This window comes from Ambystoma mexicanum, chromosome 7p (genome assembly GCF_040938575.1).
Source record: "Ambystoma mexicanum isolate Mex_15411 chromosome 7p, UKY_AmexF1_1, whole genome shotgun sequence".
Lineage (NCBI taxonomy): Eukaryota > Metazoa > Chordata > Amphibia > Caudata > Ambystomatidae > Ambystoma > Ambystoma mexicanum.
This window is the reverse complement of record NC_090939.1, coordinates 633,277,856-633,290,411: the sequence shown is the minus strand read 5'-3', so window position 1 is coordinate 633,290,411 and position 12,556 is coordinate 633,277,856. Positions and strand designations below refer to the sequence as shown.

The 12,556-nt window shown below is 46.3% G+C and overlaps 1 protein-coding gene across 1 annotated transcript in view; it reads left to right on the top strand.

Moving 5' to 3' along the window:
* The window catches only part of LOC138526211 (fibrous sheath-interacting protein 2-like), a 1,971,501-nt gene that overhangs the window by 1,462,788 nt on the left and 496,157 nt on the right, over positions 1 to 12,556 (top strand). Inside the window, exon 7 of the mRNA XM_069636679.1 lies at positions 11,051 to 11,202. Within this exon, the coding sequence (XP_069492780.1) occupies positions 11,051 to 11,202 (152 nt within the window). The remainder of the gene's footprint in view (positions 1 to 11,050; positions 11,203 to 12,556) is intronic.

The following is a 12,556-nucleotide window of genomic DNA, read 5'->3' as shown; positions in this document are numbered from 1 at the left end:
TTTAACACAATGGGTGTATTGGAATATTAACAATGTAGTGCTAGAACCCTCCACCTCACACACACCCAACCCCCCTCCCGCCACCCCAACACCCCCAAAACCCCATTCTCCCACCTCAACAACCCATACTCCCCAACACCCCATACACCCTCCAACAACCCAAACACCCCCAACACCACCCCCCCTCACCCATTGTCATCACACACACAATGTTCTATTCAAGAGTTTTGCAAGGTGGCACTTCGCACATGCAGGGTGGGCCTGTTACTTCTGGCCTCTCTTCATGTCTGGGGGCAGCATGCCTATTTGGCGTGCGCTGCGCCTGACCATGCGCACAGGACTAGAGGACAGATGTTGTGGACAGATGTGGACTGGCCAGTAATGTGGGATGCTCTAGCATGGGGCATACAGGTGTGCCCTGTGTGAAGTGCAGGGGGGTGGGCTGGGGATTGGGTGTATACGGACATACAACATGGATATTGTTGTCCATGTCAGGGAATTCCTCTGTGTGGCCCTCCACGTCGCTGAGGGGGGCAATGGCTGCTACCTCCCCAATGGAACTTGTGGTAGCTGACTGGGTTCCATCACCCTCTGCAGGTGTAGTCGACTCCATTGTGGCTGTATCATTGCCTGGTGTTGTCTCCTCCTCAGCTGCCCTGGCCTGTACTGCTGGCCTTTGTTGGACTCTGGGCATTGTTGTTACCCTGGAGGTGGAAGCTGCACTGGCTTCTTGTGTGGCCGTGGTACCCTTAGTGGATGTAGTGGCCTTTGGGGCAGACTCCTGGCCATCAGTTTCTGCTTCTGTGCCTGTGGGGGTACAAGAGATGCAGGGCATCAGTGATGGTGGTACGTGCAAGAATCATGATGTGGTGCTGTTCAGTATTTCACATTTCATGCATTGCTTTCTTGTAGGTGTAACGCTCAGAGTACTTGCAATGTGGGGGTGCCATTTGGCATATGCCGTGCACTATCATTTCTGGTGTGTTGTGGTCTAGGTGGCATACCGTTGTATTGCGGTTTATGTGATGTGTGTCGTGTGATTGATCCCTGTGTGTTGGGTGTCTGTTGGTAATGGTATTGGCACGCAGCATGCATTTCATTGTGCCCGGGTTTGGGCCACTACCTGGACATGGATGTGTATATGTGTGTATGATGGCCCATGCATTGGCTTGGTTCACTTTCGCATCTCTTGTGCTGCATCATGCTTTAGTTTACTGGGGTTTATGGGGTCACTCAACTCCATCTCCCGATGTCGCCGCCATCTGTGGCCATGGCCTCCCTGCGGTTTGATGCCAGTATGTTTCGCTCCCGGAGACGTAGATTGTCCCACCTCTTTTTACAGTCTTTCACCGTGCGGGGGGTGGTGCCAACCGTTGTCACCTTACGTGCCACCTCCTCAAATATTTGTTTTTTTATCATTTGGGCTCCGGGCTTCAAGTTATGCGCGAACACCTCATCAACATGGGCTGCCAGAGTATCCACAAGCATGTTGAGCTCCTCATCAGAGAAGTGCTTCTTGCGTAAGCGGGGAGTGGACTTCCGGGTTGCCTTTTGACATGATGGGATGATTGGGCCTGCTCTCCTCTCTGTAGCACTGCTGTGTTGAGAGGATTGCAATGGATTGTGTTTTTTAAGATGGCCACCGGTGCATTTCCCGTTCCGGCGTGATGACGTTATTTCTGGGTCTGGTATTACGGGCCCGGTATTTGCATGATGGTATTGCTGGGTCCGTTATTAAGGGGTTGCTCCTGTGCGGAGGCGGTATCAGCGGGTCCCGTGATGGTGCTATAGGGGATTGGGGGGCCTTTAGCAGCATGGCGGTGCAGCCATTACCAGCATGGGGGTTCGCGCATGCTTGCGCTCTCGTAATGAGCCACTATTAGCGGTGTCGAGGGTGCACGGACGTGCTAATACCACCATGCCGGTAATGACTGCGATTTTACAGCGATTCTCATAATGAGGCCCATTGACTCCTTCTATTTTCTCAACTAAAGGCTGGCCTCCGAGTAGGTCAGGTAGAGGTTCACTCTCCTCCTCTTCTTGAGCTGAAGCTAGAAGCAAAGCTCCCAATTCTGGCCTTGAGACATAAGCTTTTAGACGGTTGGTGTTAAAGACTCTGGGAGCCTCCTTAGGATTGCCTAAATCCACCAGATAGTTGACCTCTCCAGGTTTTCCCACAACCTTGAAGGGTCCTATCCACTTGTCCTGTAAGGCCCTCTGCCTTGTAGGAACCATAACTAAAACTTGCTGGTCTTGATTAAACTCAACAATGTTGGCCTTCTGGTCATGCCAATGTTTTTCCAGAGCCTGACCTGCTTTTAAGTTATCTGATGCTTCTGCCATCATGTGTGACATTCTCCTCCGGAGAACTATCACATAGTCAGTGACTGTCAGGACTCGCCCGTGGAAGTTGTGGAACACATGGCGGCGTGGACTACCAGTACACCTTCAGGTCTAGTCCTCACTCAACATGGCGGCCCTTTACTATAAGACAGAACCACGCCCCCTTTTTTGGCGCGTTGTATCCGTTTTCTTTCAGTCCTTTTCAACGCTGCTGCGCTGTATAGCGGAGTTCTCCACTACGGATCCTTTCTTGATTACTGCCTTGCCTCCCCGATCCACCGCTGCTGCTTCAGTTGTTCTCTCCCTGTTCGTGATTCCAGTCTTCTGTCCTATTTTCGCCTCACTAGCTTTCCCTTTCGTTTCCGCCTGTATTCTGTGTTCTGTGTGCTTCCTTACCTTTGCTCTTGTTATATTCTGTATTCCTCTCTTTATACTACTATTGCACTTACCATGGTGTTTTTTCACAGCAGGCTTGCTGTTCCGATTATTCTTCTTGTTCGCGGTTGCAACTCAGCCTTCCTTTTCACCGCGCCACGACTCTTCTTATCTGCTCGCGGCCGCGGAGCTATTTTCCTCATTTAACGCGACCGCAGCTCGGTTACCTTACACTTCCCGGGTTTGCCAGTATTCTAGGTAAGTGGGACTCTGCTGATTCTTTGGTGTCTTAACCCCTACTTCTTTTGTGAATACTTCCTCTGTATTCCTTACCTGTTATTCTGTTGCTACTCCTCCCCCGCGGACTCAATTGAAGACCAAACTTTCAGGGTTTGCCCACCTACAGTCTTCATCGCTTTCAAGTGGACAGACCTCTCCGTCAGACATCTCGTCTTCAGCCGCTTTCTACAGAAACATCACGAGGACTACCATTGCCTGCAATGCCAGGGTTTTTTCTGCCTATCAGGCTTTTTCCCTGCAACTCGAGGTCTGGCTCCTCAGGGTTCCCCTTGGACAGGTGCCCCCTCCTGCCAAGGTGGCCTCTGAGGGAGCCAGGCCTTATTTACACGAAAAGAAGAAGAAGCCTTCCCAAAGGCAGTTGATTACCGGTTCTAAGAAACCCAGGAGAATACCCACCACGGAAACCAAGGACAGCTCATCAGAAGGCTCAGGTGAGGAGCAGGTTGGGAAGGAAAGGTGCTTACCTGGCAATTGTGACAGTGACTCTCACTGGCTTGGGGGAAGGAACACTCTCCAACCCCTCCTTAATTAGGGCCAAGGGACCTCTAACTGGATGGCCATAGAGAAGCTCAAAGGGCCTAAATCCAACTCCCTCCTGAGGGACTTCTCTATAAGCAAATAGAAGGCATGGCAGTAGAAGGTTGTACTTTCTCCTAAGGGGTTCCTCTAAAGCACCTATCATGCTCTTCGTTGTACGGTTGAACCTCTCTACCAATCCATTTGTCTGGGGAAGGTAGGCAGTTGAGAACTTGTAAGTTACTCCACAGTTCTTCCACATGGCCTGCATGTAGTGGGACAAACAATTAGATCCCCTGTGACAGATATCTTCCTTAGGAAAACCTACCCTGGTAAAAATACCAAGTAGGGCCTTAGCAATAGCCTGAGCTGTAACAGTCCTCATAGGTATGGCTTCATGATACCTAGTAGCATGGTCTACTACAACCAGGATAAACCTGTTTCCTGAAGATGTTGGAGGGTATACGGGACCAACAATGTCGATTCCTACCCTCTCAAAAGGGACTCCCACCACTGGGAGAGGCACCAAGGGTGCCACATTCTTGGCTCCACTCTTGGCAGAGGTTTGGCAAGTGTGACAGCTCCTACAGAACTTATCTACATCAGACCCCAATTTAGGCCATTAGAAATATAAATAGAGCCTTTCCTTTTTCTTCTTGAAATTCAAGTGACCAGCCAAAGGTATCTCATGGGCTAACTGTATGAACTGGAGTCTGCTTTCTAGGGGCACTACAAGTCTTCTGTAGTCCCCTGGGATAGACTCAGTCGGTTCACTTTAGAAGAGGCCATCTTCCCAGTACAACCTATGCTTCCCTGGCTCTTGCCCATCCAGCTGGGAAGCTGGCTGTTGGCGAAGACCTTCACGAGCAGGACACTCTCTTTGACCTCTGCTGAAGTCTGCCCTACAGGGTCCCCCTTCTGCCAGTAAAGACTGCAGCTCAGGGTGGTGTGCAGGATACACATCTCCAACAGGAGCAAGGTCCTCTCCCAGCTCTGATTCCTCAGCGGCTGATTCAACCACACAAGGTTGTTCCACACACTCAGCCTCAGCTGGTGGAGGAGTTACAGGTGTGACTTTGGACAGTCCTCTTGGGCTGGCTGGTTTCGTCCTGGAGGTTTTAGGTTTCCCCTTTTCCTCTTTCTTTTTTGAAATTGCAGTCAGTAAGTCCTGTGGACTGGGAGTTATAGTTTCCTCTATAATCTCCTCTTGAGAGCCTTTTAAGGTACTCTCTCTGGCCTTCCTAGTGTCACGCTCACCTGGTCTCCACGGGGGCATGCTCGTGTGTGAAGGATGATGTCTGCACTGGTGTTGTTCTGCTTAATGAGGGCCTGCTTGCGTCTTCCCTTCTGTCTTGCCTCAGAAGATGTTTGTCTGCAAGTTGAAACAAGATATTAGCCAACTGTGTGGAGCTGGTTTTGGTTTTCACCTCCTTCCGTGTTATCCTTCTCTTCCCCTGGTTCACCTTGTATATTATATGGGTGAGCTCTCCGTCCTGCACACTCTCTGGCAGGGGCGCGGTTACTCTGTAGTTGCAGGATCGAGTTACTTCACTGATCCAATGGAGGTTGCTGAAGTGGATGGACCGGAGTAAGCAGGTAAGTCTCTATTCCAATAACTCCTTGAAATAGCTGCCTTAAGTCCTTGCATGCAAGATATCTAATGTTTGTTTTTTTTGTCTTTCAGATGCGGCACAAAGCGGTGTTCGGATGATGGATGACTCTCCTGACAATGAAGAGCGCTGTGCGAGATGCGCTAATAGTTTGCTCTATTTTAGCCTTCTTGTTGTGTGCGACTAACCTGCTTTGTCTTTTCTGTTCGGCAGGTGCAGCGCTTTTCCAGGAAGAAGATGGAAGGTCCGACTGACAGTGTTGAGATGCGGTGCGATGCAGAATGATGGAGAACTGCTCGCTGGAGTTCCTGGAGGAGGCCGAGTCAGGTGCGTCGCTACCCGAGAGGGTGCCTTCTGTTCTGATCTTCTACAGATGCGGCGGCTCTTGGATAAGCGTAAAGGCGAGGTCCGGATGTTCTGCAGGTAAGGCCTTCAATGCGTGAATAACTCTTGTTCTTCTATTTTCACAGGTGCCGATGGATAGAAGACTCTGGACGGGCGTGGCAGAAAGGAAGCAAGAACTGACACGGTGAGCGTTACGCTGCAGGAGTGCAGATTAACGTGAAAGCGTGTTCAGTTTGCAAGGTGCGGTTTAAATAGCCTTGCAAGTAGTTCCAGGAAAATAGTCCCCTTCATCGTGTCCTGTCTCTCTGGTAAAGTAGTCCCAAGCCACACCCTGTACTGAATGGCTCAGCATCTCAGAGCCAAATAAATGGACCATGTATTTAACACTTGCCATGAGCCTGGCGCCAGCCCAGGTGAGCCTAGCTGGGGCCTGGGAAGTCCCAAAGGGAGCTAGAATCTGGACTGGGCTCGCGGGTTTCAGGGTTTTGTGTGCATGCACCATGACACCTAGTCTGCTCCTGTTTCCTTTTGCTGGGAGGCATGGGGGTGCTTGATACAACTCCAAGAGTGTTTAAGTCATTCCCCTACAGGACTCTCCCAGGTACTTCACTCTGCACACTTACAGGTGTCTTGACAGTCATGTCGTTGCACAGGATGAGAGCTGGTAACTGTGGAAGCATTTGGACTGGGTCTCCAGTTAGCTTAGTTAGGTATTTGGATGCCTTAGCAACATCCTCTACCTTGAAAAAAGATTAATGAACTACAGTAATGCTGGCCCCTGTGTCTGATGGCAAGGGTCTCCTGACCATTCACAAGAACACTATCTTTGTTATACTCTTTAGTATTGTCTGGAATGGAATTATAGACATCTACGTTCTCTTGTTCCCACACACCCATGGATACTAAAGAAACACTAGCTGAGACTTTCATGGGTTCCTCAGCCAGTAAGTGAAAGTTTCCACTTGCCATTGTTACTTCATCCTCTGGGGAGAAGGCTAAGGAGACAGTGTGGATCCCTGAAGATTTACCCTTACATCTGGGATCCCCTTTCACATGGTCAGTTGACCCGCAAGCATAACATTTCCCAAATGTCTTTATGATTGGGGGTTTGTTCTGGCCTCCTTCTGGTTTAGCACCAGGAGGTACACTAACCTGATTTGGTTTCCCAGGAGGCTTACCCTTGTTATGTTTGTGACCCACTTTTGGAGTGGAGGTATTAGAAAAGTCCTTGTTGTCTTTCTTGTGCTGCTTTCCCTCATCCTTTTCTGAGTTACCCCAGAATCCTTGTGAGTAGCCCTGTTGGCAACCCACAAGTCAGCAGCCCTTGCTAACTTCTTTGGATCAATTTCCTTAGAGTCAGCCAAGTGCTGTCTCAGCTCAGGAGAGCAGGCATCATAAATAGATTTCAACATAAACAGATTTCTCATACCTTCATAAGTATTAACTCTGTAACCCTTAACCCACCCATCTAGGTTTTTCAAACATTCAGTCACCCAGGTAGCCCAAGGGGTACCATCATGCTTTTTGAGGGTTCTAAACCCCTTAAGATACTGGGAAGGGGTCTTGCCAAACCTAGCTGTTAAAGCTAGTTTCACACTTTTATACTCCTTTCTGTCGATATACCCTAACTCCATTACCACATCAGTTGCAACAGGGGGTAGCCTAGAAAAAAGCCAAGGAATCAGCTGATTCCCTGTAATGTCTTGAATCCCCTGGTTATATTCAAAAGCAGCCAACCAATCCAAAATATCAAGGTTAACCTCATACATACTTACTGCTTCTTTGGGCATGCAAGGCCTCTTAGGACTGGAAGACCTAGAAGACTCTGGGAGAGAACCAGTTTCAAGAGACAACTTTTCATTTCAAGTGAATGATTCAACTCCATTTCTCTGAGCTTAAGTTCTTGATGTTTGCTTTCAGTTTGGGTTTGGATTCTTTTAAACTCCAATTCTAGTCTCATCCTTTCCAGAGAGACACATTCAGGACTTAGTGTTGGACCTGATGGGGTACCTGTGGTCAATGATTGAGGCCTATGAGCGGGTAGAGGTAAAACAGGGTCTACATTTTGAGACTCTTCTGCCTCATCTAACTCATCAATAACATTTGAGTTACCCTCTGAAACATTATCATCCTCATCAACATTTTCCACATTTTCCTTAAGGGTAGGTGTTTCAGACCCACTCCTCAGACTTTGGTATTCCAACAACTTTTCTATCAATTCAACCTTTTTGCCTTTTACAGTGAGATTCCTAGCTTTACACATTTCCCTCAATTGATCAACTGTTAAAGTGACTAGCGTCTCCTATCTGTAGCTATCCATATCAGACATGATAAAACAATTGATTCTCTAGTGGTGCTTAGCCTTTTGAAGGTTATTTGAATAAAGGTAAGAGCAGCACTCTAAATGTAACAACTATACTGTATCCTCACCACTATACACCAGTGTTAGGCAGAATCATATGCAGTACCCTTTGGGAACACTACACACAATTAAGACTACAAGTGTAAGTACAATTTCACCGCTAATGGATGCGGACCCGTTATTCCCATTCCGTCTGATTATGAGGTCCCCTCGTGGGACCCGGTAAGGACGCCTGGTAAAACCAGGTAAAACCTGGTAATCAGGCGTCCTTACCGGGTCCCGCGAGGGGACCACGGAGCTAACAACGGCCCGGTGTTAGCTCCCTTTCCCATCCCCATTGAGCCCTATGGGGGCTCAAATGGGAATGGGGAAGGTCCGTGCCCGGGTTCCCTGAGGGAGGAATTACCGGGCCCTCCAAATTCGGAATGGCCCGGTAATTCCCCATTCAGGGAACCCGGACCCGGTTTTGGAGGCAGCCATGCCGCCAAACCCGTAATGAGGCCCAGTGATTCAAACAAACATTTACTCAAGGTTTCCTGGTAAAAGAATATACATTTATGTACACAGTCATTTGGAAAACATTCCACTAGTAAGAGCAGCATAATATCACAATCTAATATATTATAATACACAACCAATCAGTTTCTGAACAAGTTTAGCTCCCCTGAAGTGGGAGCAAAATGGCACTTCAGTTACTTTAAAAAGGGGTAAAAATACAAGGTTATAAGAATCAACAGAACAAATACTTTCAAAGGCAGGGCAAAGGGTTTACAACCAGCAAAATAATTCAATAGGCCTGGGCCAAAGTCAATGGTTCAGAGTCTTGTATAGGAGAGCACAGTTCTGGTAGTAAACGGTTAAGTCTTTGCCATGGATCTTGGAAGAATTTGGTCACACGAAAAGTTAGATGATGTTTTAGGGAAGGACAAGCCTTCAAAGTCGGGAAAGTTTCACAAACTTTCACCGCGGCCGAACAGAGTCCTGCACCGCACTTGCACAGTACCTTGTAAGTGAAGAAAAGCTCTAGCTGAGGCAGTTGTTCCTGCCAATTCCTGCAGATCTCGCTGTTCCTGAGCTTCAGTCATGGGAGCAAGAAGGAGGACGTCGAGAGGTTCCTGCACTGCCAAGGGAAGGGGCCACAAGCTTGGCAAAACGTCGGTTTAAGGTGTGAGTGCCTTAAAGTTCATGAACTGGTTTCCTTCCCCCTGGCTATCCGGTTTTCAACAGCACTCTGAAGAAAATTCAACCAGGTTGGGGACGGTGTTCAGGTGGCTTACGAGTTGGTTGTTCCCACCAAATTAAAGGGAATAAGTTAACCTTGAAGGGCTTCTCTGTCGATGGAGTTTCAGGCAATTCGGACCTGCAGCAGGGCTTCACCGGTGGACCAGGAATTGCAGCAGTCGTCTTCCTTCAGCTCATCTTCGGTTCTTTCGTTCCAGTGGTCGACTCTGCTTTCCAAGTACCAGAGACCTGCTTTCAAACCGTTTTCCCCCATTCATTCAAGCGTGGCTGTCACTCACACAGCAGGGTGGCTGTCCTTGCTGGACAGGCAGCTGGCCAATCACGCCAGAGTGCATTCAGGTCTCCTAGGAGACTAAGCACAGGGAGTTTTGGGCACCTCCCTCACATCCTGTCCACCCCAGACACTCAGGCATGTGAAGGATGGGTGCTAAAGATTGAAAGGCCTGTGCACCTTGAGGTGCTTCAAGCTTGTGAAGGCATGTTTGAGGTAGAGAATGGCTACATGCAAGGGTGATCCTTGCAAACTGGCAAGAACATTTGCAAACCACCAGGACAAGCCTGCCTAAGCCACACATGGATAAGGAAGCAAGATCAGATCAGCAGGGACTGTGGCCAACCAACCTGTTTTATTTTCTCATCGCTGTGGGCCCTGGGAGTGAGCTAGTCTGCTGTGGGTGCATGCAGCCCCTTCCAATTACTGCACCACCAACTTGGAGAGTTCAGATTGCATCTGTAGCCATCCGAACTCCACAGTAAGGGGCAGCAGACTGGGTCCAGCTCGATAGGCAGGCCTGGCAAGTGATGATTTGGCCGCTGGGCGTCAGGTGCAAAGGATGGTGACTTGAGAATCCCAAGGGAGGAAAAGGTGGCTGTTTTTGGTGGCTTGGGAAGGCAGTGCTCATATTTGCCCGTGAGACTGCGCATAATTGCTGTTACACATATTACAATTGCAATATATATGAATCTGAAGATGGTTTCCATGTGTGCAGCCTGAGCTTCCCCCACCCAATCAGTCTAGAGAAAAAGGACCAAAATTCAGTGGGTAGGCTACATGTAAAGTTTGTTATTACTGCTGCAGCATTTGGTTAGACTGAGGATTCTAAACCTGACAACGAGAAAGTATTCAAAGCATGTGATTCTATGAAACATCCCAATGCTTAGGTCACTGAGGCTGCTGTAGTAATTACAGCTCGTTATGTTTTCTCCCCTTACCCTCCTGGCGTTCCACTATTTTTAGTGGTCAACATCTCACTTTAATTGTAGACGTGATTAGATTTTTGATGGATATGGATTTTTTACCTAAATAAGTATATGAACTAAATTGGGTTTACTCAATTAACTAATATGTCTCCCGTTCAAGCTTTTATCAAAATTTTAATGTTGTTACTGTTTTGCACTGTTTTGTACTGTGTTGCTTTTTTGTATGATTGTAAGTTTGAAAAATTCAGCCAATAAACAAAACAACAAAACAAATTAGCACTCTCCTGTAGGACCTCCCTCTCTGTTAATTATGGTATTAAAACCAGCTGGTTTGAGTTATAAAATTGTACACTGGGGCTGGGGTTCTATTTTGGGCTACGAAGCATCTGACACACAGCACTGTTGAAAACCATGTTAATTCAAGGCAAATAATGTCCATGCCTCTGTCAATGATGACTTTATTATGTTCCAGGGTGTTACCTAACATCTGAGAGGGTATTCAGTAGGGCACAGACAGAGGGAGACAGTTTACCTCACGGTATTGATAAGGTTTTCATCTTTCCCATATGATCCATCTTCTGTTCTTCTTCCCACAGCCTTATCCATCCAATGTAAAACTATTATCAGAGGTAAATAATGTGTCCTTTATGGCACAAATGCAAAAGAAACAATTCTGTGTTTTGGTATTTTGGTTAATGTATTTTGCTTGCTCGAAAATTCATTTAAAATATTATTTTCTAATGCAACTATTTTCTAGGAACTGGGTGATGCTAAGAAGAAAACATTTACTACTTTGACTGAAATGTCTAACCCAGATTTGGAAAATTATTTTCAAAGGAAGTTATTTTCACATCAAGATAGAATTGAAGATCAAGATCAACATGAAGACCCTGCCACATCTTTCGACATGTAAGTCTAGTTATAAATTGATGAAGTCTGCCTGATTATTAGATTAAATATCTACATTTTCTCCAGTTTTTACCTCCACCAAAAGAGTGGAAGTTGTAATGTAAAAAACTCCCCAGAAGCAGAAGCGCTTCCATTCAGTCCAAGAGAAAAACTATTCTCTATAGGACTGACAAAGTAGGTTATAAAGTGTGCATCTCTGATGTCCACATTTGCCCCTTTCCAAGTAATGAATAAATGGGATAGAATGCATCCATGTGTGCTTTAATTAAAATTGTAGAGTAGCGTATGATCCACTACTATATACAATCATTTCTAATAAAAACTAATTTTACAGCAGGTGACACTGTGCCTTTAATGAGACCTATGCATTCAGACTCAAAGAAAATTGTGAATTCAGATACAACCTTCATGTTTCTGTAGCCACATGCATGTGAAGTATTAAAATATATGAATGTATTAACAGTTTATAGACTTGAAGGTATTCTTTTTATATGCATGGGATTTCTTTGCTGAATTCAAATTTAGTCATGGGTTTTTAATCGAGCAAAGTGTTCAAAAATGGTAGCTGATCATGTATCTTGTTATCTGTCACTTTACATACATTTCTTTGTCGCACATTACATGTTTTGTTGGGGCCTTGCTATCAACAGAAAACGTTTGTCAAAATAGATATCCTGGAAAACCAAAAGGAATAATTGTAATAGGGTTATAGGGTGCTTTTCATTAGGCAGACACACAACGGATGAGGCCTTATTGCTCCGCCAGGTCAAGGTTTAGAGTTTGTGTGGACATCTTTTCCACTCAATTGACCAGATTTTGACCTTGCTTTCCTCCTAAAATATACAAGTCCACTGATTTGAGCTAAATCGAATATGCACCTAAAATTCATCAAGAGGTACCAATTGGGCTGACTTCCTGAGTAATTGGGATTTTAGAAGATGTAATGGTAACATACGGGGAGACTGTCCATCCCATACAACTCGGTTCCGTGCCTCCTTGCACTCTACAATAGACTTTATTTTTATATCAGAGTCTCTATTTATAAATACTGTGTCCTAAAGCTTGTGAAGACACCGAAGAGTGTTTATGCTAAGCTAATTTTAGAGTTTAAACATGCGTTTGGTCAATTGAGGAATCAGACTGGTCACATCAAGAACCTGTTAGTAAATCATTTTAAAAATAAATAAAAAATCTCTCATGCCATTGGACAGCGTTTATCTACAACTCAAGCAACACTTTGGGAGAGGTGGAATAATCATGAACTTTCAGTAAGAACCTCTCCTGCTAGGTTTACAAAAAACATAAGGAGGCATATAGGCATGGTCATGATATTAATTACATCCCCACGTATCCT